The following is a 26,854-nucleotide window of genomic DNA, read 5'->3' as shown; positions in this document are numbered from 1 at the left end:
TTCCCCAGGTTACCAATGGGAGAGTCTCGGGACATGGAGGTCATTGTGGATAGGAAACTGGAAGACTCTGTGAGATGGGGAAGAGGGGAGAGGTCCTCCATCTGCTCCTTAAGGCCCTCTCCAATGTGATCAACCTTTTCCAGGAAGGTCTGAAGCTCCTTCCGGAAAGCTTTCATCCTGGAGTTGACAGTGTCCAGAAGCTCTGGTTCATGCTTATCTTCTCCCCTTTCCTCACCACTTCTGAAATCCTGCTCTGTGGATGGGCTGCTGGTTACGTGCACCTTTGCATCATAAATCAAGCTGTCCGTATCGGTGATAAGGCGCTCCACAGTCCTCTCAAGTCGCTCAGCCTCACGTTTGATGTTAATTAATGACTCGGTGTCCTCTTTCACTCTCATGAGTTCGGTGGAGCACAGGTCACTGACTTCTGATGGCTTCCCACTCCCGAAACCCGACGTCTTCTCATACACTTCTTCGGAGTCACTCTCGCCCCCAATGGGCCCCTCTCTCTTTGGCTGTGGCGGACGACCATCTTCGCTGTCACTCTCTTTTTTCCCAGCATCGCTGTCGGCGTCGCTGTCCCTGGGGCTGGAAGTGCGCAGGCCCAGGTGAGAGGCAAGATCGTAACGCTGGACGTTGGACATCAGGACCCTGTTCTCATACTGGAGCTTCATCACTTTCCCGCTCAGCTCATTGATTTGTGACCTGGCCGACTTCAGCTCCTCTTGCAAGGTCCCACCACCCTTGGATGCTGCATCATCCAACCAGCCTGGCTCTTGGCCCGGCTCGAACTTGAATTTGTTCAGCTCATTTGTTAGCTGCTTGTTGTGATCCTCAATTTCAGAGATTGACCTCCTCAGCAGCTCTGCTTCCTCTTCCACAAACTGCAGGTGCCTGCGTAGCTCTGTGGCTGACTCCACAGAGTCTCCGTAGGGCGAGGTAGGAATGCTTGAAATGTGGTCCCTGCTGAGACACTCTTTTTCGTATTGGCACCTCATATCCTCCATCTCAGCTTTAATCCCCCTGTTCTCCACCTCCAGTTCCACTATTTTTCTGCCCAGTATGTTGGCTTCCTCCTCCACCAGCTTCAAACGAAGCTTCAGCTCCGCCTCCCTTGTGCTGGGTGGGCCCCCTGCTTCCCCAGTAGGCAGGGGGCTGTCCACATCTCCATAGATGGACTTGTACTTCTGGAGCTCCTGCTCCAGTTCGTCCTTCTCCCTGCCCAGTTTGGCCATCTTCTTACGCATCAGCGCTGCCTCCTCTTTGGCAAACTGGAGCTGGCACTTCAAATCAGCACTGTCCTCCTGCCAAGAATAATCACCCCCCCAAAACCAAGATTATATTACAATAGAAGAACAACCAGCAGCTTATTTTCCAAAATCTCCACCTCTCCACCCTCTGAGCTGTATCTGTTAGGTATGCAAACAATTCACAGACACAGCTGCACAAATCACACAGTTGACACATTTCATGGCTTGGTCTTGGTTAAATTGGCAAAGCAGCTTGACCAGAGTTAAAGAGGGGAAAAAAAAGTGTGCCTGTGCAAGTGTTCAGTGATGCAAGAGTGCCAACACAATGTTTTTTCTCAAATGCTGAGCAAATTTTGTGGAAAATAATGACTCAAACGAAAAGGTTCTATGATTTGCTGGCACTTTTTGTTCCATTCACTTTTTGTTCCATTTACCTTTAATGACACGCTTGTTCCCCTTAAGCACCATGAAACAAAGACTACTCAGATGAATTTGCTCCTCATGATCTCAAATTTTGGGCACTTTCAGCTAGAAAACACAACAAAGGTGTGCTAAACTGTATGGTTGCCTTGAAAAGTGAAGACTTTAGTGACTGTGATCTCATAATGCTGTGAAATAGACGAAGTTCCTAACTTGCTTTCCAAATAGAAAGCACACTGTTGTGTCTACTGCTGTTATTATTAGGACAGAGCAGATTGTGATCTCTGTTTCTGGGACGAACAACTGTTCACAAGGGAGACGGGTGAAAACATGTGAAAAAGGGAAGAAAAATTCATTAAATCGTGTTTACACCCAAATCCATCCCATGTGAAAACCTGCATTTTTCAAGAAGTACCAGGGTATTGAATGGCTGTTTGGGGTTTTTTGTGCGTGTCGGGTACTGCATCTCATTTCAAATGAAAACTCCAGTGTGTATTGTGCTGAAATAAGAGACAAGGTTAAGTAAATTCTAAGCCAATGAACAATTTCTTTGCATGAATCACTTTCATGAATTGTCATGGAGATACAGGCACTTGGCCTCAAAAGAGACACATTTATCAGCATTAGCAGTATAATGGAAGGCAGGCTTTGAAAGATGATCTCCTGAGACAGCAGATTTTATCGTTGTTGGTAGGCCATGTGGACATATGTGCAATTATATATGGAAACTTCATTTCAGTCTCCGGAGCACTGTTATCTTTCACAAGCACCATTTTGTTTTAATTCCTAATAATGGAAACCAAATTCAGAGGAAAACATGGCTGACTTTAATTGTTCACCCAGATCAGGCTATGGAAAAAAAAAATTACAACACTAATTATGGCTCAGTAATCTGAGGAAATTATTTGATTTCTATAGCACGGATCCTAGCACACTAGTTTTCTATGCTACCTAGATTAATTTTGCCACATTCTATTTACACAAATATAATTATGACTTAATTTCAGCTAATAATTAAACAGACACAAAAGTGATTGGTTGTATAGTTCTGAACCCAGTTAGCTTTCTGATTGATGCTGCCTGCTGCAGGTTGTGACTTTAAAATGCTAAATACAAAAAAATGTCAAATTACATGTTAAAAACATGATAGAGGTAAAAATTAGTCAAACTTTCTGTTGATATGTGGTTTTAATTGACAATCAAGAGCCAAACACAACTGCAATCAGCTCATGGGTTGATTAAAATTTTGGTCATCATGTCTCTGGCATCAGAAATATAAGTTTTAAATTAATTCAGGAAAGGTACTTATGATTGATTAGAAGCAGAGCCTTTAGAAGATGGACTTTCTATCATCTCTATTGTCTCACATTTCTCTTTTTCATACATATATTATTTATAAATTGCTTTTCTCTTTATAACTCAAAAGTGCAAATTAAGAATCAAATTAAAACCTGGCAAAAACCTATGCAGCCTCTACTGCAGTCACTTTGAATTTTGGTTGCTCTGGCTGGATAAGACTGTATGATTAAATCATCAACTTTGTCCAGGGCTGTGCAACACATTACCTCTGTTTTTCCTATCATGATGAATCAGTTTATCCGCAGAGCTCAATGTTTTGCTTTTAGAGAAATACAAAGATCACAAGGAAAGGTACAGCCAGACTAGTGCTGCACATCAGAACCCACAGATTGCTCCTGGTTATTTATTTATTTCTCTGTTAATAGCTGGTCTGACATTTTCTTTATTCTGTCTTTGTAATCCTGCATTCTTTACTCACTCCTTGTCTGCCTTTGGCTGCAGGAGCCCAGCTGTCTGTGGCAGTAGCTGGTGCCTTGCACCTCCCTGGCTGGAGCGATGCCTGGCTGAAGGGGCATTGCCTGCCCCGTTCCTCTGCTCTGCCTGGAGCACCAGGGGCCTGCTGCCACCCTGGGCTCAGGGGGGCCTCCAGCCAGACACCCACTGCCCTCCAGACAGTACAAATAACAGCACTTGGGACAACGCACTCAGAGCTTTGAAGCTTTTGAAGAAAAGGGAAAGGCCTCGACGTGTTCAGGGTCAGGGCCCCAATGTTTTTGCTCAGCATCACTGCACGACTCAGTGCATCTGTGGAGTTAGTGTGTTATTATTGCAGGACAAAATCACTTTTAACTCCTTTAATGGCATCACTTTATCGCCAGGTTTTGTCTTATCTATTTTATTTTTTTTTTAAAGGATCAAATTTTCAAGTTTTGTTTTTTTTGCAAGAGCTGAAACAAGCAAGATTTTTTTCATTAAACAAACACAAGCCTCATACAAAACAACAGAGCTGATGGATGGTAATCTTGCCTGCTAAATATGGATCCCATCTGGAAAGGTGAGAAAGCTCTAGATCTTCCTCACTTCCCTGCCAGGGAACATCCCATTCCCCTGACAGCATTTTTTCCAAAGGAAAAGAATGGTCTGGAGAGATTTATCAGCCAGATCTAAGCATGCCAGAAGGGTAGGACTCCAACCTTCATGCATCTGTCCCTCTGAACTTTGTGTACAGAAATATCACTGATTTCTTGATCAGTTGAAACCAAGTAGAAACAGTGAGAGAGTGAGACACCCACACAGGCAAAGCAGAATTTTGACATATAAGGCAAACTAAAGAGAGGCCAAATCACTGAAACTAAGAATAGCTCATTATTAGTTAAATTGTAAATGAAAAGACAGGAGAGTGGAAAAAAGAAAAAGATAGAGAATAGCCTTTCCATGGCTTTGGAGGAACAAGAGGCTCAAATCCCAGGGGCTGAATATGGGCAATGGCCTCCTAACTGTATTAAACATCCAGTATGTGCCTGCTTTCCTAAAATGTGTACAGAAGGCAAACCATAAAGAAAGAAAAGAAGGAACAGCAGTGCAAAGATGTGACAGTCACGGTGCTCTGTCATGGACGTTGAGAGATCATTAAGGATAAATGGGAGTTAATGATTACCGATGGTGATAATTTGCATGCAATTGCACTGCAGCTCTGCATGGCACTTCAGAAGGATGTTAATGGGTAAAAAAAGGAGAAGAAAAAAGCCCAGATCCTTCCCCACAGAGTCTGCTGTCTAATTTAGACAAATGTAGAATGTGGAGATAAAAAAATGAAATTTATAAGAAATAAATTAACTTAATTATGCACTGTAAATGCATAATGCGTGAGAGATGTGATGAGAATGAAGAGCTGATCAAAAATTCCCCAATACAATATTTCCTTTCTGGCAAGAAGACACAAAGCTAGATAGAGGCCAACACCATCTCCTCTACCACCACCACCAGTGCAAGGGAACTGCCAGGCAGAAGACTGGTAAGCAATTTTGGGGTTGCAGGTCTGATGACAAGGCAGTAAAACCAGCACCCAAGCATCTGGCTGAGTGCCAGCACTCCTACCTTGCGCTGGAGAACCACTTTTCTTTGTGGCTTGCCTGGTGCCTGGTATTTTCCAAGAAGCTCCATTTTGCAATTCTGCTGAATAAAAACTTTTTTTCTTCAATACTGCTAGAGGTGGGAGAGTGCTACTACAAATTCTGCTCTTACACAGCCTCAAGACAATGAACTTCATCGGCATTATTTACTCGGTGTGCTCTGTGGTGGGTGTGAAGTTCCAGCTAATTTTCATGACGAGCTTGCAGTAAGAAAATGCTGTATGTATCTGTACACATGCGGATGCACAGAATCTAAGTTTGAGGCCTTCTCAGTCACAAAATATACAATGGGCATTCATTCTAGGTATTTAAGGTATCTGTGCCTGAAGAGCAGCATTTTGAACCTCCTGGGCGTGTCTGTACCAACCCTTTTGGGCCATGCCCAGGACCTGGCAGCTGCTTGACCAGGTCAGGCATTTGCTGTGATGTGCCTTGATCTCAACCAGCAAATACCTCTGAATGGATGCCTGGGTTTGGAGATATTGGAGATACTGGTAATATCCTAAAGTTGGGAGAAAGCCAGGACATGTACATATAGGCTGGGCTATGTTAGCATATAAGGTTATTTTTGGTCTTTTTTACCCTAACGAGTTGGTGAAGAAAACTGAATGGCCACCTTGCAGAGTGCTGATGCAAAGGTTTTCATTTCCAGCCCCAAGCCCTTTGCTTGCAGGAGTTATGGTGTGTGTGTAGTGGGTAGAAGTTTTTTCTCCCCCTGTGGCTTCTGGGATCACTTCTCTTTGTTGTGAGTGGTGCTGAGCTCACACTTAGTTACTCAGTTCATTTTGTGAAGTTAATTTTGTTAATTTTATAAAATCTTTTTAAGGCTTTCCAAAGCAAACTGTAGCTGCTCTTAATGCTTGGATTTGGGCAGAGGAAGCAAGCACGAGAATCCATTCTCTTTGCACAGTTCTGTATTTCCAGGAATGAGGAAAGGAAGGACAGTGCTGCTCACAAACCCCTATGGACACAATTGTGCCTTCATGTAGCTTCATCTGCAATTTGCATGTGTGTGGGCATGTGCATATATTTCATCTCTGTATTTTACATACTTGCAGAAAAACAAACTCTGACCTGACTGACAACCTAAATAATTTTCCATAGCAAGAGCCTCATTTTAAGGTATGATTAAGCCATGCTTGTGTCATCCTGGCCAGGACACCCAGTCTGCTGTGGCCTGGGAAAGCAGGCTGAAGTGCCCTGGCCACTGGCCAGTCCCCCAGTATGCCCACTCAGCTGCCTGCCCTACCCCCTCAAGTTCAACATCTTGTAGTGATTTATGATGGTTTCAATTACAAATCAATGGACTTTAGGACTAGACAGCCCCTAGGTCTCGGCTGTGTATGCTGAGCCTGCCGAGGGGCAGCAGGGGAAGTGCATCCCTTCTCTAATGAAGGCACAATGTCTCTCCTGGCTCCTTTCCCAGCAAGGTGAAATACTACCCCCATCTCCCTGGCTATAAACAGCAACTGTGCTGGGAAAAGCTTTAACTCCTACAGTCAGCACAAAAAGCAGAGGAAACCAGGCAGACTGCTTTCCTGAGAAGGACTGACCAACGAGATTTAAAATAAAACCCATGTCCAAAGAGAGACTGAGTGGGAAATTGGGCTCTCTGAGGTACCTCAGCTTTGGGGAGCACAAGTTCCTGCAACATCAGGGAGATCAAAGGAGACACGAGGGCTCAAGAGGTGTCACTGCAGTGTGTAAACTGCATTCCTGCCAAGACCCTCATTAGCACAAAACCTTTGGCACAGTGTATAAATTTAGTTAGTCCCTAAGCTGTGATCCAATTATTTTGTGAGGCAAGGTGATTTGCTCCTCTTGTAGCAAACCTGCAGCCTCAATCAATGGATACAAGCACAATGAGCCTGAGAAGCTGCACAGTGTAGAGACTGTACTTTTGTCCTAAATTGCTTCTACATTATCTCTGGAAGGTCTCAGTAGATTAAGGCCTAATTGCACTCAAGTTAATATACCTGATGGCCCTGTCAAAACCCATAAAAATAAATCTTGAGTTGTATCATGTGATTTTTGCTCAAAGTTGCATGTTCATGGAAACCATACCTGGGTAAATGTCTTCTTCTCTTTGTGGATTTCTCTGCTGCCTCTCCTCTTCAGGGAACTCTGCAACAGAAACAACACTGTGTTATTGATAAGCTAAATACAAAACCTGCAAGTTTGGCAGGTTTCACCACTATACGATTAATTAAGGAGAGAGAAAAGAATATTCTCCTGAACAGCTGGGGATTTAATTTTTCTTAATAATCCTTAAAAGAACAAGATGATAAGGTCCTTATAGGTGATTCTTTTAATGTCCAAAATTTCCCACCAAAATAAGGAATAAAATTAGTTAAAACTTCTATGGACCACCACAATTTTTGACTAAACTTTCTTTTTGCATGGGGCAATGATTCATGTTTGATTAATCCAGGGCAGAAGTCCAAGAATCTTACTCACAGTCGATGTGAAACATGTGGTGGAAACCTCAGAGGAAAGCAACCCCCCAAAAAATAGGCAAGAACATGCATGTTTAAGCTATATGGCATAACATTATTTATTAATCCATGCTAGCAAGCATACTGAGGAGCCCAGATAAAGACCAGATAATTCTCCAGGTATTTTTGAATTTACTTCATAACTCAGATTTCATTGGTTTTGCAAATCTTTATATCCCTTTATAAGAAAATATTTTTAAGACATGGAAATGATGTCAGCATCACTGCTTCACTGAGAAATCTCTAATTTCCCAAATGGAAAAGCACAGTGTTCGTGAGAAGTGAGAGGTAGAGCACCATCAGGATGTTACCAATGTTTATTTGTGTGTCAAGACTGGTTTCCAAACTACTGTGAGCTGGGCCTATTTAGAAAAGGCATAAATTCGACACTTATCAGGTTGAGGGGATCAATAGTTATCAGAGAAGAAAAAGGCGGAAAGCTGGGAACTGCAGATTTTGAATTCAAGCAGGCTGTGTTGCTCTGTCTGTGCCCAGAGCCTGAAGGCTGATCAGATCACTCCCCAGATCACCCTGATATTCTGGCCTCTTTTATTTATTACTTCTGTTTATATTTGCTCTGTGGAGGACAATTTGCAGCTGAGGTAAAGCCTGGGCTGTCATGGGTTGCCCACAGTTGGTAAGATGGGTTGCCCTGCTCCTCTGGTCCATGTGATGGAGCAGTGTCCCGGGACCAGAGCCTGTTCCCATCACAGGTGAGTTAATCCCAGTCTCTGTAGCCCACACTGACCCAGCACTGCAAACCAGGAGCAAAGAGGAAGGGACAGGAGGGAGAGGCATCCTGTTAGTTAGCTAAGTCCAGCCCCCTGCCCAGCCATGAACTGGCAGAAAACAGGATGTGAGCTCGGGGACCGGCACACACACCACACACAAATCTGAACCAAAAGCTTTCCCTGGCTTTGTGGTTTCTGCCTGCTCAGCTGTGCAGCTACTGCACGTTATAATTATTGCACACAAAGACAAATCTCTCCTTCTACTCTTTGTTTTACACAGATAAGTAGTTAAAACCCATTCATACACAGCACCATATGCCCAAGACATACTCAGTTTATTTTTGCTAATCTGCTCTCTACTTTAATCCAGTGATTTCCTATAACTAATGAAGCTGAGTAAGAGAAATGTCTTTTTCTGGATACTGAAACAGTTCAATAAAAAAGACTTTAAACACTAAAATCATCATATGAAAACCTGTTACACAAGCTTAGGCAGCATAAACAGTTACTGTTTTCTCTCCCTTTTTTTTTGTTTTCTTTTTTTAATGTGGTGTTATTCTAGAAGCTGATATGCAACTGAAAGCAATCACCAGTCAGCAGCATCACTCCCAGGCACACAAGAGGGGTCATTCTGGTTGAATAGAGGGGCATAGCCCTGGTCCCCACATGTGACTTCTTTTCCGTGTGACTTCAAGCAAGAACAATTTGGCTGAGAGGAGGTTGTCTGCATACTGCATTTAATTTGTAAGCCCTTAGAGTCAGGGATGAGGCTATCAATTTCTGTAGAGGCCTCAATGCCCAGTTGTAGCAAGTAGCTACTCATCATGCTAAAAATGAAAAGCTTTGTGCCAAATGCTAAAAACCTCTTGCTCTTACCTGTTGGTAAAAGGTTTCACTTGGACAAATCCAGCTTGAGAAGCTAGGGGATATAAACACCTGGACTATGGTGTGCAAGGTAAAGTAATAAAGACTTTGCCGTGTAGTATGGGACAATACTTGGAAAACAAGGGGAAAGGAATTAAAATAATGGTAGATGACATTGATGACAGGAGAAACAGGTAGGTAGCAATCCAGCTTTGGAAACTGTAAGCTCCACTCCTCACTGAAACAATTAATTTCACAGATCCAGACTAACAGGTTTGTAACATATTGCCTTAGATGAGGCCTCATTTTACCCATTTTCATGCTGCGCCGTTTGGATTTGCATAAGAACAACTTTGTAATCAGTGCTCAGGTGGGAGCTTTGTATTTCCATAAGGCAGAGACTCAACTTTAGGCTGAGTCTGTGCTCAGTGTAAGAAAAAGATGGGAACATTTACCTTTGGGGACTGCCAGTGGATTACAGGGAGAAACTTCCCTCACATGGATCAGTGGAGGACTTGAATACAAGCATGGCAACAAGGCACTGCCTGCCCATAGGCCCTACATGAAAACAAGGCAGTATCTCCATTTCAGCACTATGGGACCAGGCTGCACATGTGTGTGAAACACCAACCAACACCAATACAGCTGCTGTTTTAGCTGGGCTAAGGGCAGAGGCTGCTGCTGCTAAAAGTAGGGGAATGTGCTACAAGCTTAAATTATTTAAAATTCAAAATGGTCCAATAAATGAACATTTCTTTTTGATGTACAGGAGATTGGCATCAGAAGCTGATATGAATTAATGCTAGAAGGAACATTTCTATACTACTTTCTATACTCAAGAGACCAGCCAGGGCTGGCTGTCTACCAAGAAGTCTTTCAATGATGGTTAAACGAGATTTTATTAGTCCTTTGGTTAACAGAGTCTCTTAAGGAAGTGGTTACTTGTGCAGATATTTCCTACCTCTACAGTTTCACTGCAATTTATTGATGGACCTCTTGGCTACCAAAGAGAGCTCAAGTATGGAGGCCCAGTGTTTTAAAAGTTAAACTTCCCAAAAGATTATTGGGTGTAAGGATTACAGTATTAACAGTGGAAAGAGACACAATGATTTTTACTTTCCCTAGGAGCCTAGCAGGGATGGGAAGAGGGAATTTGCATTTTCTGGCGAATTCCATTTTTAACAGGTCAAAGAAGAGTCCTGCAAACTGAGCAGTGAAAGTGAGCAGTGAAACCCAAGTGGGGGACAGCAAGCAGGAGTCAATGCACAGGAACTGGTGGTGGAGCAAAATATGGAAATAAAATTTGAGTTAAGAGCAATTGTACACGTAAGCACACGATAGACTCCAAGTTTTCATACTGAAGCAAGTGCCGAGCAGGATGAGAATAGACCTGCAAACAGGCGTTGGTAGAGAAGGATTTGGAAAATGAGAGAACCAAGAGTCCCTAAGAGCTGCCATCCTGTCACTTTATTCACTGCTGCTGAGAGGAGCAAGTAATTTGGGTGGCAGTCTGATATCTGCAGGCAAGCGTGGGCTTGCTATCATATGTGCATCAAACTGAACCTGCAAAATTCAGTAGCCAGTCACTGCAGTGACAATGTCTGCTACTCAAAAACAGAGGCTGGGTTGGAAAGTCCAGCCCTGAAGGCAGTTTCTATTACTGTGATGTGTGAGGAATTATACACCAGCATCACTGGCGCTTATGAGCTGTATAAATAATGTTCTGTGCCAGTGATGGTTTGCTACTGATTGCTTTGAAATGGATAATCACAATTTTCATTTGCATGCATTAGAAGATATTGCCTGTGAGGGACCTGACAGTATTTTAAAAAATTATGCACAATTGACAGAATCCTCTTGCTCCAAATCCAGCAGTAGGTGAAACAGACCCCCTGCAGATTACCAGGAACTGCAAGGCCAACAGCTTCAGAGCTGCACATTGGCACTTCGTAACAAGAGCTAAATTCTTGCAAGCTGTTGGGGCCTCTCATGTTCAAGAATGAACAAACCATCCAGAGGGACACAATCTCTGCCCCACAGAATGCGACTTATCAAGAGATCCTGCCAATGGGCCGACTTTTTCATAGCACTTACTCTCCAAGAAACACCAGTGGTTTAAATGAAGGTAATTCTGCTTGGCATCTATGTGAATCAGAAGAAAACCAGATTCTCTTGTTAACAGATGGTCAGAGGGTGGATTTATCCCCAAGAGATGCAAACCAGTGTTCATTAACTGCACCACTAATCAGGAACACTTCACTGCAAGCGTATTCCAGGCACTGTGCAGTACTGCATATGAAGATTCTGTCAGAAGATGAAAAAGGAAGGGGATCTCCATGTTCCTTCTCCAGCAAACCTCCTCCACACAAATGAAGCTCTGCTGGCCACTGCAGGTTGTTTCCCTCTAAACTTTTTGCAGCTTTGGACTTGCCAGACCCTGACACTGAGGACATGCACGATTCTCCTTCATCTCACTGTTTTAGAGCTCTCCCTGTTTGTCCAGTCTTGCCGATAAAGGAAAAAAACCTTTGTGCAGAGGTCTGACAATCTTAAATCAGTGATGAATAAACTCTTCTAAGAAGAAAAAAACATGTCCTGGACAATGACCAGAACCTGTTTCTTTAGAAGGGGCAGATTTCAGCTATCACACTGCACTGTCCTTTATTGTTACTAGCACATTTGGGAAAAGGAAGCATTTCCCTTTTCTGTAACAATATAATTTATTTAAGGTAGGACAGGGTGACTTTCCATTCTTTCTTTAGCCCTGAAGTGTCTCTAAGTCCCAAGTATTCGAGTGAAGATCTGCTAAGATCTGCTTTGCTGCCACCGCATTCTTCTGTATTTCAACAGCTGCGCAGTGAAAGTACAGCTTTTTCATTGCTAACTCTTGTACATATCTACAGGATGGTTAACGGAACTGGAAAGTACAATGAAATTCTAATTGCTTTTCAATTGCTGTAGGCCCTTGAAAAAGATATCTCACCAGCCCCTGATAAAGCTGGGCTTGACGCAAGTGATCTGTATCTCCATTCATTCCCGTGTGCGTTTCCTTTGCTAGAAACCTCTAAATACCGCGATACTCATCATTCACATGACCTAGCAAAGCAAGCCATGTCTGAAATATCATAAGCATTACAATTCAGGATAAAAGACATCCCTTGAGTAAAAGAGCAGCAAAGCACACTAGCTTTCAGCACCAGCTTAAATTTCCCTAACGCTGCATTACTCTATTGTGCTCAGCTTATGAATAGGAGCCTCTTTCTTTTGCCTCTCACTGTGAACACACCACACTGTCTGTCTCATGTGGCTTCCTGGTGCCCTTCAGACGCAGGCTGGGATATTAGCTGCCTCGGTGTTTACAAATAATGCGGTGTGACAGGTCTGGGAGCATGCTGGGGAGGGAAGCAGCAGGGTTGCACCTGCTGTCTGAAGCCCTGGAAGGTTAGACAGCAGCTCTTGGGAGGATGGGAGACAGCTGGGCAGGCTCTGTGTTCAGCTCACAACACTGAGCCATTTCATTTAATATTTGGTCAGTGCAGGCTGATGTGGGGACCAGAAACCAATATATTCATTCTTATTAATAAAATAATTACGGAAATAATTGGTAAAAGATATAGCCCAGTGATACAATAATTGTTATCAAAATAATAAAATAAATCCTGCAACAGACAGCTGAGATCCTAACCACTAACATGTATCACTGTCTTACACAGTTCTTCTGCCCAAACATTTCCCAGTAACTTGTAAAATTCATTAAAATATATTTTAAAAGTTCCCTGTCTGTCCCATTTTGTTGAGCTGTAATTTTATATACATTTTATTACAATTTTATTACTTTTGTCACAACACATAAAGAAAATTATAACACACTGAGATCAGACTTCTCTTTCTTAGGGAAGGGTCTTATTTCAGGTGAAGGAAACAAGAAAGAAGCCAGACAGATGACTGCAGCTAGTGCTGCTTTTTCACCTCCTGCTACACTAGAAGAGTGACACTGATGTGCCAGGAGCAAACATCCCTCTGAATGGGGATGAACCTCATCACCCTTCCACTTGTGCAGCTGTTAAATGTGAGTTCTGCACAGCACACTGTGCCCATTCCTTCACCCTGCACCACAGGCACGTGTGCTAACCCTCTGCCTGGGCATCTCCTGAGCCTGAGGGGGAAACCACTGTCACCACATCCCTCACAACCCTGCCAGGCAGGAGCAGCACCCACGCCAACCACAGCAGCAGGCTCCTGCCAGCCCTCTGCTGCTCCAGCTCCCACCACACTGTGCCTGTAGTGCCCATGGTGTAACCATTGCTAGAACCACCCACTCTCTCCTCCCCACTGGCACAGGAGGCAGGAACAGCACCCCAAATTCCTCTACATCAGCTGAGCTGCAGGGACTGAGCACCAGCCTGCAAGAGGTCCCTTGTCAAGCTGCACCCCTTTGGGAAAGAACTTGTGGAAGAGTCAGGCTTAATCCCAGTGGTATGTGCTGCACTGACACTGCCTGAGCCCTCCAATTACTTCGTTAGTGTAATCCCCGAGCAGACAGCCTGTGAAAAATGGGCTGGGCACTGTGTACACACAGAAACAGACCTGTCCTGCAACAACTTGGCAACAGGAATGGTGCTCACAGTCAGCCATGAAACCCCACAGAAAGACACACGCCTGGTGCTCATAGCCCAGGCACACCTCAGCATGCCCAGAGGGAAACAGCATCTCTCACTGTGAGGGCAGGCACCCTGCCAGCCCCTTGGCCAGCAGTGGCAGTTTGGGTTCCCTTCTCCACCTGTCTGGACAAAACAGAGGTTATAAAACTCTCTGAGAAGATGAAACACCTTGTACAACCATTTTAAAGACTTCTTCTTCTCTCTTGTGATGATTCTTACTGCAGTAGCCTGAGCAAAATAGACAACTGCTGGAAAAAGCCTCCCCTGGCATACCTGCTCTGCCATCCACCATCCACCTGGCACTGCTTGGCATCACTTGCTCACCCAGTGCTAAATGTAAACTGCCCCAAAACCAGAGGTTGACTGTCCTTCCCTCCTGTTCTCCATGAAAAAAATGCTTCCCCAGAATGCTTTACTGAATGGCACTCCAGGCCAGGTAGTGCTCAGAGATGGGATTGGGAGTTTGCATTCCCAAAGGAAGACAGTATGAGAGCATCTGTTGCTGGTCACTGCACACCCTGTAGCACAGCTGATCCATTACAAGTATAAATGTTGTTTGTTTGTTTGTTTGTTTTTTCCAGAAGAAGGGTAAGTAGGCAGTATATACCCAGGGAATAGATACCTGCTGTCCAGTTGCAGAGGTAGAGTCTGCTAATTCTCTGCACCAATACCTTTTAGAAAGTAATACCATGTAAGCTGGCAGTCCCATTATCAGGACAGACTTCCTGAGGACTGGAGGAACAAACTGGAGAGTTTGACAGTGAGGGGACAAAGCAGAGCTAGACCTGATTTGGACAGCGCTGATAAAGGGGAGGAGAGGAGCTAAGTAAAGCTCCAAGCCCATACTAGGTCAGGAGGTTACTGCAACCATTTACAAAACTAGGAGGGGGAGAAAACACACAGCTCTGCAATCTGTGTAGCGTTCAAGGCATGGGCCTAAAGAGCAAATTTCACATAACCTAGAAAAAAGAAGATTTTTGGAAATATTTTTGCAGAGAAAGATATTCACACCTGCACAACATCTGTGCTGTCCACACTAATAGATCAACAGCCACAGGATTGTTCTTTACATTGGGGATGGAAAGGAAAATTTTCCTTGAGCAGACAACTGTGAGTACAAGCATCTTCAATCTCCCCTGGATTAGAGCAATTTGCTGTTTCTATGAAGTATTAAATGAAATTCTAAAGAAGCAGAGAGATTAAAGGCCAACTTCAATGATCCCCAACAAATATATCCCAGACAGTCTTTGTAATCCTTGGCTGCCCTTCTATTATTTCACAATTTTAAGAACATTGCACTCTGAAAAAGGGGCTTATAAAAACAGAACAAAAAGACAGCAAATTCATATTTGGATAGCTGCTGACATTTTTGAACTTTGGATAGCTGCTACCCATGGTGCACTTTCCTATAGATCATTCAGTGCATACACCAATTTACTGCCAGGTAATGGGTCACCCCCAAGACATTCATATTCAGCAAGCCGTAGGAGTCACAGTTCAAGCCCAAATAAAGATAGTTCTGCTACAATGAACAAGGCCATCAATTACAGGAATGAAATTCAAGCCAGAGTGTGGCATTTTAACTAAGAAACAGTGAAAGCAGGGCAGGAAAAGAGACAAGAAGGGGACAGAGCTCCTCCAAGCATGCCAGTGCAATGTCCACCCACTCTCCCAGCATATTCTGTGAAGGAAGAATTGCCCCCATGGGGGAAAAGTGCTAGGCTACCTATGTGCCAGACTGCAGCTGGAAATGGACAGGAGGGAAATAAATTGTTAGGAGAGCATGTAATTGCAAAATCTGCAGTTCCTTAGTGAAACCAGTCCACAAAGATGTGTCAGCAGCAACCCTGTAAATATCAAATGAAAAAACTCTACATGATTGATATAACTTCACAAAAATGTGCTTAGAAAGGAGTATGACAAGCCCAAGTGGGAACACAGTGCTTCAAACACCAAAATTAAAAATGCACAGAAAAATTATAAATATTCCATAAATGCTAACAGTGAAATAATCGGTTGTGAAGCATGATTCTGAGGAGACCTCAACCTGTGCAGGTATTTGAGTTACCCTTAACTATTTTGCCAGCTGCTGGGACTGGATTGTGATTGCCTGGGAATCTCTTTGATTGCCTCTGGGGAGCTGGGGTGGCTCTGCAAGTGTGCAGGCACTGCTCTCTCTCATGCTACTCCTGCTTTGAAGCCTAAAATGAGCTGCCTCAAGCTCCTTGCTGGGATTCAAGGTCTCTGCCTGTGGATACAGAAGGCTGCTCTGACTCTGTGGAAAAAAGCACAAAATTAAAGACAAATTGTGCATTACTGGGTGTTATGTGGGAAGCCAGACCCAGGAGAGGGTCTCAGAGGTCTCAGAACTCTGAGAGATGGGTGAAAGCAGGGCCTGGGATAATGCTTCTTGGTTTGCTCTGCAGCTCCTGGGAAGCACAGACAGCTTTTCCATGCCTTGACAGGGGAGCTGGCTGCTCTGAGCATCCCCATTGCACTGCCTCAGTGCCTCAAAGAGCTGGTTTCTGAGGAGGCAATGGTGCTCAGCACTTGCCCAAAGGAGGAATTCACAGCTTCAACTTTGTTGCATTCATCCCTCTCTAAATGCATCCTACTGGGGGCCTAAGTCCGCCACTTAGTTTTGATACAAATTTGTTACAAATGACAATCTGTTTTCTTTTTCAGCAAAGAACAGGAGGAAAAAGAGGATGACCCATTTACAATCCCACAAATGAGGAAAAGAATTAGTTTCCAGACTTATCTGAGAACTTATCCCCCTGTTTTCCTCTCTGCCTTCCTTGCTAATATCAAAACAAGCACAAGAAGTCTAAAATAGTAACATGGGTGCACTTAAAAAAAACCAAACCCGACCCTCCAAACAAAACAATAATCATAGCACATTTGCATGCTCTTGTGTGGGGTGAGCTGCAGTCACACAGCCAGGGCTGGTTTCAGGAGCTGCTTCTGGATAAGAAGCGTTCTACCCTCCAGAAACTGCAGGATCCACCAGAGCAGTGCAAGGTCACCACAGCCATGGTCACCACAGTCCCAAGACAAGGCAGTGAGCAGGAAGGGACCCTGTCTGCACTGTCAGGCAGCTTGGCAAACTTGTACCGTTCCTCTTCTTTTGAGGGAATGAATCTGTAACCCCAGTCACACTGCACGTAGCATTTTTATTATGAAATTATTATGATAACAAAAGAAGACTGACAGCTATTGGGTCCAACCCCAAGCATAGAATAAAATATGAAAAAGGTGAGTAGCACTGTTGATTTCACCAGTCCCTGAAAAATATGCCAGTCCATGTGTCCTTGGTTGTAACCACACACCAAAACAGGAGGGAAGAGCTTAGGGATCCCTTTGCAGAGCTTGCTGCTGTTGCTGCCTAGTGAAAGAGCTTTCTGAAGATGATTTGCAAACCAGCTTCTAAAAAGTCATCTTTAGACTGTAACTCCAAAGACCTTCTAATCTCTGTGCGCTTCTCATGCTGAAGCACATCAGAGCAGGAACATCCTGATGTGCTTTGTATTTGATTTGCCTACTCCTAGGAACCGCTTCCTGTGTGGAAAGCTTTGCAAAACATTCAGGTAGAGCAAAGCAGCTCCTGCTGGGGACTGCAGGCTGGGAAGATAATCAGGGGAAATACCCTTTTATTATACTTCTTAACCAAAACATAAAGTAGCACTTTGATTTTCTTACTATAAATCAGCATACGAAGTACAGGATTTTACCATATACAAATGGGTAAATACCTGATACCAGAGTGGAATTTAATTCTTTGCCAAAGTCATACCCATCTCTACTTCTTTAATGCCTTTTAAAAAACCAAAAAGTCTCACATTTTCATTAACTTCAGTGAGGCTTGGACTAAGGCCTCAGGCAGCATAAGGCTCTCATTGTCTCCTCTGAAACAGGAGTTTGCAGGGGACCAGGCATCATTCAGGGGTGGCTGCAGAGAGGTATCTAATTAGGAACAACTAATCCACGATTACTGTTGTTCTGCTGTGATTAAAAGCGAGGCAGCAGGGATGCCTGATGAAAGGAGGCGACCAGGTCACATCCTGAAGCCTTACCAAGGTCTGACAGGCGAGGATACAAATCTAGGATTATTCTACAAAGCCTGAAGAAAATGCAAGCGGAGATTTGGTAAGGGACTTGATAAATCTTCACCTTTTTTCTCTGACTAGCAAAGCAAAGCAAAAAAGGAAAAGAAGAAGGAAAACATCAAACCATGAGCTAAATATTCTTTCTCTACCACTGGTCAATGCAAGAACTCACAAAAAGCTTTTACTCTCCCAGGAATAACAAAATGGAAATGCCTGGGCTAGATCAGTGGAAGAGCTTTTGAACTGAAACATGGCAGCTAATAGCAGAATAGGCTTTAGACCAGCCTGGCTGCAGGAGAATAATGACTATGAATAATATATATGCATTAAAGTGAATAATGACAGCCCTGAAGAAGGACTGGCAGAGACCAACAATTTTTTTTAGATCATTATTTCTCAGATGACAGAAACTATTACCATGAGGAAATTATTGCACTTTTCATTTTTCTAATTAAAAAACAAAAACTGCTTCTCTCTACCACATAATTCACTGCTGGCTCTTTCTTTCTGCCTCTTTGGCCACCTGGAAAAAGCATCTCCTCATAGGTAAACTTTTTTTTAGCTGAGGGCCCAAACTCAAAGGGTGCTACTGTGTCAGTGCCTAAAGTGAGGGCAAAAATAGCTGTGTTAAGGATTTCCACAGCAAAACAACCACGTAATTTGAATTCTTGGTGGTTCTAAAGCAGGCATGTTAAGGTCACTACCTGGGTACACACTCTGCCTACTGACCAAGAAGTAAGGGGAATAAAACTGCTTGTGGATTGATTTTGTCATGTGCCTGCTCATGAACAGGGCCAATTCTACATGATTATAGGTTTTATGGAGGATTTTGATAAAATGTTCACTTCTAGTCTGTTCTTAGAAGTCTCAGTGTGATAATTTTTTGCTTGTTTGAGAAACCTGAAGTCCCTGGATCCTTTTGTAAGCTCTTTTCTAAGATCCTACGAGTCGTGACACCTAAAATATTGGGAGGGACAGACAAAATAAAACCACAGGCAATTAGCAGCTGGTCTCAAGCAAGGCATCACTTCTACCACTTACTTCTCCTTCCCTAGCTGCCCTACCTTGCCAGGCTCCTGAAGGGATCTCTGAGATATACAGAAATGGAAAAGCATCCATTTTTTCTCTCTGTAAATCACTAATTGGACTCTGCTTATTTGGATCAGCAAGTGAGGAGTGAAAGCCCTCAGAGATCCACAGCAGCTCTTCAAAAAAAAAAAGCCCAAAACCAGGAAAAAAAGAAAAAGAAAAAAAATAGAAGAAGGTAGGAAATAATTGAGGGAAAAGTTTGCAGCATACATAAAGCACCATGAAAAAATACTGACTGTTCAATACTTGCACATCTTCAAATTCATTAAGGGACGTGAAGTTAAATAAAAAAAACAAATGGATCTCAGACAGGAACACAGCACTTTCCCTCTCCCATACACAAATACATCTCCATGCTATTTGCTCACCTGTCAATGCAGGAAAAGCTCTTCCTGGCCACACCAAATGCCCTGAATGACACCCAATTTCCTAATCTGGCTTTGTTATTTTCTCCTTATTTTGCATATAACTAGAGTATGAATTTATAACAAGCTTTCATTTACATAGGAAAACTGGAGAAAGCAGTTTGTGCCCCAGAAGGAGACAAAGAAACTTGAACTAAATGTAGATCCAGAATTAGGCAAAATAAAACTCTCATTGGCATAATTATTGTTAATGACTTGGAACTGAAACTCATTTGGATGAATCCTCTTTAGATTTTGCCTAATAATTTCCCTGTCAACCTAAAAATGGCAGGTTTTAGCCAAATAGTCTAGCCTTATATGAAAATGGACTAGAAATAAAAGAAATAGAATGAAAGTTTGTTGCAGCCTAAATTCTAAGAGGAACAAATTATTACTTTTATTAGAAGGCATATACTTATCTGAAATCTCCTCCCCACTTTTCAGATAATAATAAAGCTACTTACACTTTAGAAATAGCAAATGATTGATTCTGACTGGTGCTTAGAAAATAGTTAAGGTTTTTAACCTCACTTTTGCCACTGGGCTCTCTACAGCCCAGTGTACACTCTGTCACTTGTTGCTGTGATTGCAGCAGTGCCTTGAAGACACTGCAAGATGAAAAAAGGTGCCTCTACATTCCTTCCAAATGGTTTAGCAGGGATTCTCCTTAAAAACAAAACTTCTTGAACACCATTCAGCAACACTGAGACATAAAAAGGGTTTTGGCCACAAATGAGAGAAAAATAATATCAAAATAAAACTAAAAACCTGATCCACCCACAACCCAAATTCAATACCCCTTTCAATTTCTGCAGAGCAAAGTGAATCTCTAGCATTCACTGCAGCTATTCATGCTCCAAATGGTGCTGCCTGTATTGATGTGAGTGGTTCATTATTCACCATGCAAGCCATCCCACTGACCTCACCTCTGTAGGAACTGCAGAATCACAGCCCTATTATGGGCAGCCCCAATAGTTATGCACACTTGTCAGATTTCACACAGCTCCTCTGAATGACATGCTCTCCTCTGCTCCTGCCTTTCTTCTCTTTAGGCTCTTCTTTCTTTCTTCTGTCCTCTAACTTCTGTGTGCCTTTTCAAAGTAAGTGTGAATTTAAACAGTGAGCCTCCCCACAAGCTCACACGTAGGACTGTTCTGTTCTCACAAGCAGCTCTGGACATGTTCATTATGACCCCAGGCTGAAATATTCAGTCACACAAGAAACCTGTGAGGCCAGCCAATGCTAAGGAGCTGAGCCCAGGGTAAGGGCTGAGCCCAGGGTAAGAGCTGAGGAAGTGGAAGATTTTTAAAACCTTGCAATTACTGCCTTCAAATAGTCTGCGGAAAATACTCCAGGCCACCAACTGATGGTAGTTCCACTAAATTTTTTAAAAAGCTGCTTTGACAAGATTTCCTCTGAACCCACTGCTCTTCTTCCTGTTTTTTCTTCTAGAAACAGTTTTCTCCATCGATGTGAGGGAGCTCTGATTTCCCTAAGAATAACAATTCCCTAAGAATAACAAGGCTTTAATAGCAGAAGATTGGAGATTAGAAGCGATGCCAGGTGTCCCTGCACGCCGCATGCAGGGAGCAATGTCCCCAGTGCTGCTGTTGCATTAACACATTCCCAGCACAGAACAGCACTTCTGGATACATTTCACAGCAAGAAACTGCATAGGGCCTAATGTGGGAATAAGCTCCAAAAGCAGTATTTTCCTTTTGGCTGGATTTTAACAAAGAATGTGAATGCATATAGGCTTTTGTAATCTGAATGTTTCTATTCCAATCTTTTCATTCAAAGGCCTATTTTTTCTCAAACACTGATCATGAAAGAAGAACCTAAAACCCAACCAGCCCTTTTCTGAATCAATATTCTGGGTACAACAGTGCAATAATATCACCTAAGGGGTTACATTTTTAAGAGCATCACAAGCTCTTACATTGTTACTTGGTTATTTCAGTCTTTGAAATGAAAACAAAAGAACACCAAAAAATGCAGTTTTGAGGTGTTTCTTAGGATACTGGCTTGGTAGTATACAGTCAGATGGCTACTCTCACATTAGAGGCAGGGTGGTATTTTCAGCTTTTCTGTTTTATTTCCTTATGCTCTTTCTGTCGATTTCCTATCCATCAGTGTTTCACCTCATAGAGATTTAACGGATATTTCAGACTCCATTGAAGCCTCTTTGTCCTCTCCCACATGACACAGTAGCTGAATATTGACAAACAAAAAAGGGCAACCAGCAACAAAGTGGCCCTAGAGCCCACTGCTGATGCAAATTTCTTCAAATTATGAGCTTTAAACCTCATTATGCTTGGATGTTTGTGCAAATGTGCCTGGTCTTTGTGCATAGTTGTAAAAAGCTGCTAAATGAAGAAAAGCGATATTGATTTTTCTCTCTTCCTACAATTGGATATTTATGATGCAAACAACCCCTAAAATACATAGACTTTCTTGAAGAGCCTTGAAGAGGCTCCACCGTCAGCAGAATCCCAAAGTTCAACTGCAAAGGTCAGGCAGACACATAGAAAAAGGAAGAAAAATGTCCTCGGACTACACACACTTTGGATAAGAACAAGCAGTTTATTCTGCAAGAGAGGTCACAATTTAGATTTCTTTGTAGCCCCCCAAAATGCCCCCAAATTTGCAGCAAATGCAAACATGGATGTGGTAACAAGAATACTGAGATTTTGTTTAACACCAATTTCTGTAGGGTCAAACTTCTAGCGTGCAGTTTGCTCATATATGTACCTCACAGAATTTTTGCAAGGATTAAATCTTTGCAAGGATTAATCTTTAAATCTGTGTTTTGAAAAGATCTGCATATCATATTTAGAGTAACAACTAGAGTTAAGGTCACTTGATAACTTGCCAGGCAATAGGAATTAAAAGATAAACTGTTGTGTAATTATCTTATGCTGCATTTAGAAAAATTCTCTCTTATTATCCTGGGATAAAACCTGCATATAATTTGTCATGAATTAAAAAACACACAAGTATTGAAAATAAATATACCTTAGACAGTTCCACAGTTACATAAACGACAGTCACAACTTATTCTTTGATTCCATTTGATGTTGCCCCACACTGCAAACATATGTGTAATTTCATGTTGTGACAGTGTGGTGGGTATCCTGGGAATGAGCCAAATTCAGCATCAGTGTTAAGGTGCAACCTGGCATGACCCAGGCATGATATGCACAGCTGCTGCCATAGGGATGGAGTTCATTGTATTAAACTGGGAATGTGCCAGGTTTGCACCTTCCTGGTCAGTGTGTGCAGTTCTGCTCCTCTATGTAATTGATTACTGCTGTCTTCTTGAATGTGAACCATTAAATCAAAGAGAAAGTTAAAAAGTGGCAGTATAGATAAGGAGTTTGCCACAAAACACAGCTGTTTTACAGCTCTGAGGGGCTACTTCTCAGCTGTGGCTCTGAGGTCAGAACTGCTCAGCTCTCCCTGTTTTAAGCTCTGAAAAAAGACAAGGACCTTCAAAAAGAGCAGTATGTTGAGGCCATTAGAAGAGGCAGGAACTGGTATGAAGACTCAAGCAGAGAAACAGGCATGCCACAGTGGAAAAGGAGCATGTTCTCACTGGGAACTCTGGGCATCCTTGGTGACCTCCACTTTTCAATGTGAGACCATAAAGGCTGCTTTGGGTGGAGGATTTTTTTTCCAAGTCACTTCTTTTACTTATTACCAGTGGCTTCCCAACAGCTTGTAGGGTCCAACTCCCAGGGCTGGATGGCTGCAAAGGTTAGGACACCCACAAAAAACCAGCTCTTTATGCATGGCAAAGGTGTAGCCCAGGAAATAAAAGGTTTGCAATCTGGAAACCCCCATTAAGGAAAACCCCAAGAAGAGATCAGCTGTAAGGCAAACCTAGTGACAAAAGCAAGAACAACCAGGGGTTTGTCTAAGTGGAAAGAATGGCATGACAGCAGTGGGGACTACTTGGCACTAAAATAAACACTTAAACCACATTTGTACTTGGAAGTAACACTACGACCGACCATGGAATCAAGCTGCATCAGAAGTTCAGATTGGACATTAGGAAAAGGTTCATCATGGAGACAGTGACTGACCTCTGGAACAAACTCTCCAGGGAAGGGGTCATGGTACCAAGCCTGTCAGGGATCAAGGAGCATCTGGATGGTACTTTTAGTAATACAATTTAGATTTAGGTGGTCCTGTGAGGAACTCGGAGTAGGACCTGGTGATCCTTATGGATCCCTTACAACTCAAGATATTCTATGATTCTAACAATTAATGAGACTAAAGCCTCCCAGCTGCTGTTGATCTAGCCCATAACTAAATTCACTCTTCCATGTCCTACCAGTTCTTCCAAGCCACTTCTGGAAAAGCGAGAGAATGTGCTAGTCAATCACATCATTTGGTAGGGAAATGTACAGTCCTGTCTGTCTGTAATCTCCACATCACAAGAATAGCAAAACACTCTCCCATCTTATCTGCAGACCAAAGTCTGACATTAGTCCCATGCTGGCCTGGGCCCTCAAAGCTCCTGCTGGATTCCCAGGGGTTTTCTGCCTGAGAGATGATTGATTAATCCCCATCCATCTAACAGAAGGTCACCAGCTCACTCCATACTCTCCTGAATACTGTGCAATCACAGGATTCAATTTAAAGTTTCTAAGGACAAACAATTGGCTCCTGAGACACTGATCTATGAAACAGTAGGGTTCCCAGCTACAGAATAAAGGAGAAGCAGGAGAGGGCATTTCAGGAGCCTATTGCTAATGAGTGAACCATCTGTCTGTCTTCTTTGTGAAAATTAGCTATTTATTCTGACATTTTCTTCTCCCCAAACAGTTTTTCTGCTGATGACCTTATTATTTTAAAGTAATGTAATCTAATTTTAATGCTAGTACTTGTCAGAATTATTTTAAAAAGCAATAATGATAACTGTAGCTATCTTAGCAAAGAGAAGAATAAAAATGTATGATGCCTCTGAGAGAAAAGGTGCAAGTCCCACCACAAACAAGCCTCACTGGTGATAATTATACTCATTATTCAGAAAGAAAACCATGGCCAGCTGTGAAATGAGTGACCAACACTGAATTTTTTGTATGGGATCATTCTTCCATCACAAATGAAAAAGAGATGTTGAATAAAAAAAACCAAAAACCTCACTGTTGGCAAAAGCTTAATATAAATACATAAGCTAAGATGGACTCTCCCTGGTCTGCCTTACCCAACTTATGTCTCTCAAAGGAATGTGTCCATTTGAGGGCTGCAGACTGTCCTTGAATGCCTCTAAATGTGAACACCATTTTAGCAGAAATGCAAGAAGAGGATACAGAGACTAATCGAGTTGTCCCTCCATCTTCCAGTATCACACCTCTGCGGCAGACACCACCAGCTGCTTCACAGAAATGGGCAAAAAGCCTGATGGTAAGCTCACAGGGATAGTCTTCCAAGCCAGGAAGTCTCCTCCTTATTCTTACCAGATATAGATTCGTTTCAGAACTCAGTTATGAAATTTTGTGGCCCTTTCAGGACTTCCCTTCACAGTAGATTTTGGGGCCTTTTGGGCTGTTTTCAAGCACTTACATTGCAATCCCAAATCTGAGCAGCTAGGCATTGCCTAGGCACTTCTAGCAAACAAGAATATTCCAAAATGTAAAACATCCTGAGTATACCAAATTTTAAAATGACATCTCAGCTCATGTGAGTGGTTATTCTCCCTTTTATCTCTTGTCTCAAATCAGCAAGTATGGGCCAATTGAGACCTCAGAAATGAAGTCACAGGGAAGGCAGTTTCTTTGGATGGGCAGATAGAACTTGATTGTAACTCTCCAACCACTTTTTGATATTAGTTTTAATCTCAGCTGCCCCTGTATTTCTTTGTGTGTGGTTTTATGCCAGGTGAAGAACACTGCATTTGGATTCATATTTTTACTTTTGGTGAGGCAAGCATTTACCCCAAATGAACACTTTGCTAAGGAGCTTTGTCAGCAGCAGCATTTTCTGATATTTAAACTGAAGTTTGCCAGACATAGGGAGTGTAAGGAGAGATTTATTGAGAAAGGCTGATACATCCTGCTGCCATGAAGGCCTTGCAAGTACGCACAACTCATAATTACATGTGACCCCTCTTTCTTCAGCCTGATGCTGTTCCCATCAGCCTTTGAGATGCCTCTGACATACAACAAAAAGAGAGATAATGAGCCCTGAGCTAGTACTAACCTAACACCTTTGGGTGCACATCAGCCACCAGAGATCAGCAGCAGAATAACAGAACAACTAAATAACAGCAGAATGTACAAATCAAAGTGGATACAAGAGCTGTATCTCTTTTATTAATTTCTCTTTAATGAGTGCCATCCTAAGATGAAGAAGCTGGTCATGTCTGGCTTGTACAATGGGTTAAAGCACTGCATAAAGTAAACAATAAGCAAAATCTTTCTCAAATCAATCAACAGAAGACATACAAAAAAGGAACTCTTGAGGGAAACCAAACTGGAACGAACTTCTCTTCTGATGGTAAAGATTGAGTGATTCCTGCTTATCTGGTGGTTTATCTAAAGCACCTTGAGTATGCCCAGTGGTCTCTAAAGGCACTATGGACAAAGAAGCTCCAAGCAAGGCTGCTTGACTAAGAGGGGACTTTGAAAATCATGTTGTTAGCATTCATCTGTTCCTCATTACTCCAAGACAATATTAAATCTGAACAGATCTGGAAAATTGTACCTCCTACACAGACATTTTTTCCTCCTTATTGTCTTTCCAAGTCCTGAAAATGCAGCTGAAGGCGTGAACAGCTGCAATACTGGAAGCTACAAATATGCTGCTTATACAGAAGCCATGCTGGAATAACCAGAGCATGGTGCTACACTTTTTTCAAGAGGAAGAATTTCAAGAGGGAACTGGTTAAGCAGATTTTCCTACTCTTCTAAGAAAAGTGACTGCTCCAGGGCCATGTGTTCATCAAACAACAGGACACATATTTCTGGTTTTACAATCTAGTAGGAGATGCTAAAGGCCTAAAACCTTCACAGCAACTCAGAATATGTCTCAAAGACTCTGTTCTGAGTTTTCCCTTCTGGGAACATTAAAATCATGATAATTTGGTTTATTTTTATTTGTATTAAGTGATGAACCCAAGTGTAATTGATGGCTTTGTGACATGGGGAGGAAGACTTAAGACAGCCTACTGGCATCCACTACCAGATTGCTCATTTTATTTGGTCTGAGAGTGACTGACCTGGAAATATAAATGCTATTGTAATAAAAAAGCTACAGCTCAAAAAATGAAAAAATTAAAGAACAAAAAATAAAGGTACAAGGTTGTCTGACTAAAGGCTTTATCACAATAAGCACAGACACCTGGAGAGGATCAGAGAAATGACAAGGGGTGGAGGAGCCCAAGTGACTGAATCAGT

At 42.5% G+C, this 26,854-nt stretch overlaps 1 protein-coding gene across 7 annotated transcripts in view; it reads right to left on the bottom strand.

The window, feature by feature from the left end:
* The window catches only part of MTCL1 (microtubule crosslinking factor 1), a 102,316-nt gene that overhangs the window by 41,647 nt on the left and 33,815 nt on the right, over positions 1 to 26,854 (bottom strand). For all 7 annotated transcript variants that reach the window (XM_054285343.1, XM_054285342.1, XM_054285344.1 and 4 more), the window contains exons 4-5: positions 7,166 to 7,225; positions 1 to 1,304 (exon numbers count right to left, since the gene is read on the bottom strand). The exon at positions 1 to 1,304 is cut by the window's left edge and continues 22 nt beyond it. In XM_054285343.1, coding sequence (XP_054141318.1) covers positions 1 to 1,304; positions 7,166 to 7,225 — 1,364 coding nt within the window. The remainder of the gene's footprint in view (positions 1,305 to 7,165; positions 7,226 to 26,854) is intronic.

Source organism: Melozone crissalis, unplaced genomic scaffold (assembly GCF_028551555.1).
Source record: "Melozone crissalis strain CALT ecotype California unplaced genomic scaffold, PUWL_Pcris_2 ptg000042l_1, whole genome shotgun sequence".
Classification (NCBI taxonomy): Eukaryota; Metazoa; Chordata; class Aves; order Passeriformes; family Passerellidae; genus Melozone; species Melozone crissalis.
The sequence above is the reverse complement of the archived record's forward strand: the minus strand, read 5'-3'. Positions and strand labels throughout refer to the sequence as shown.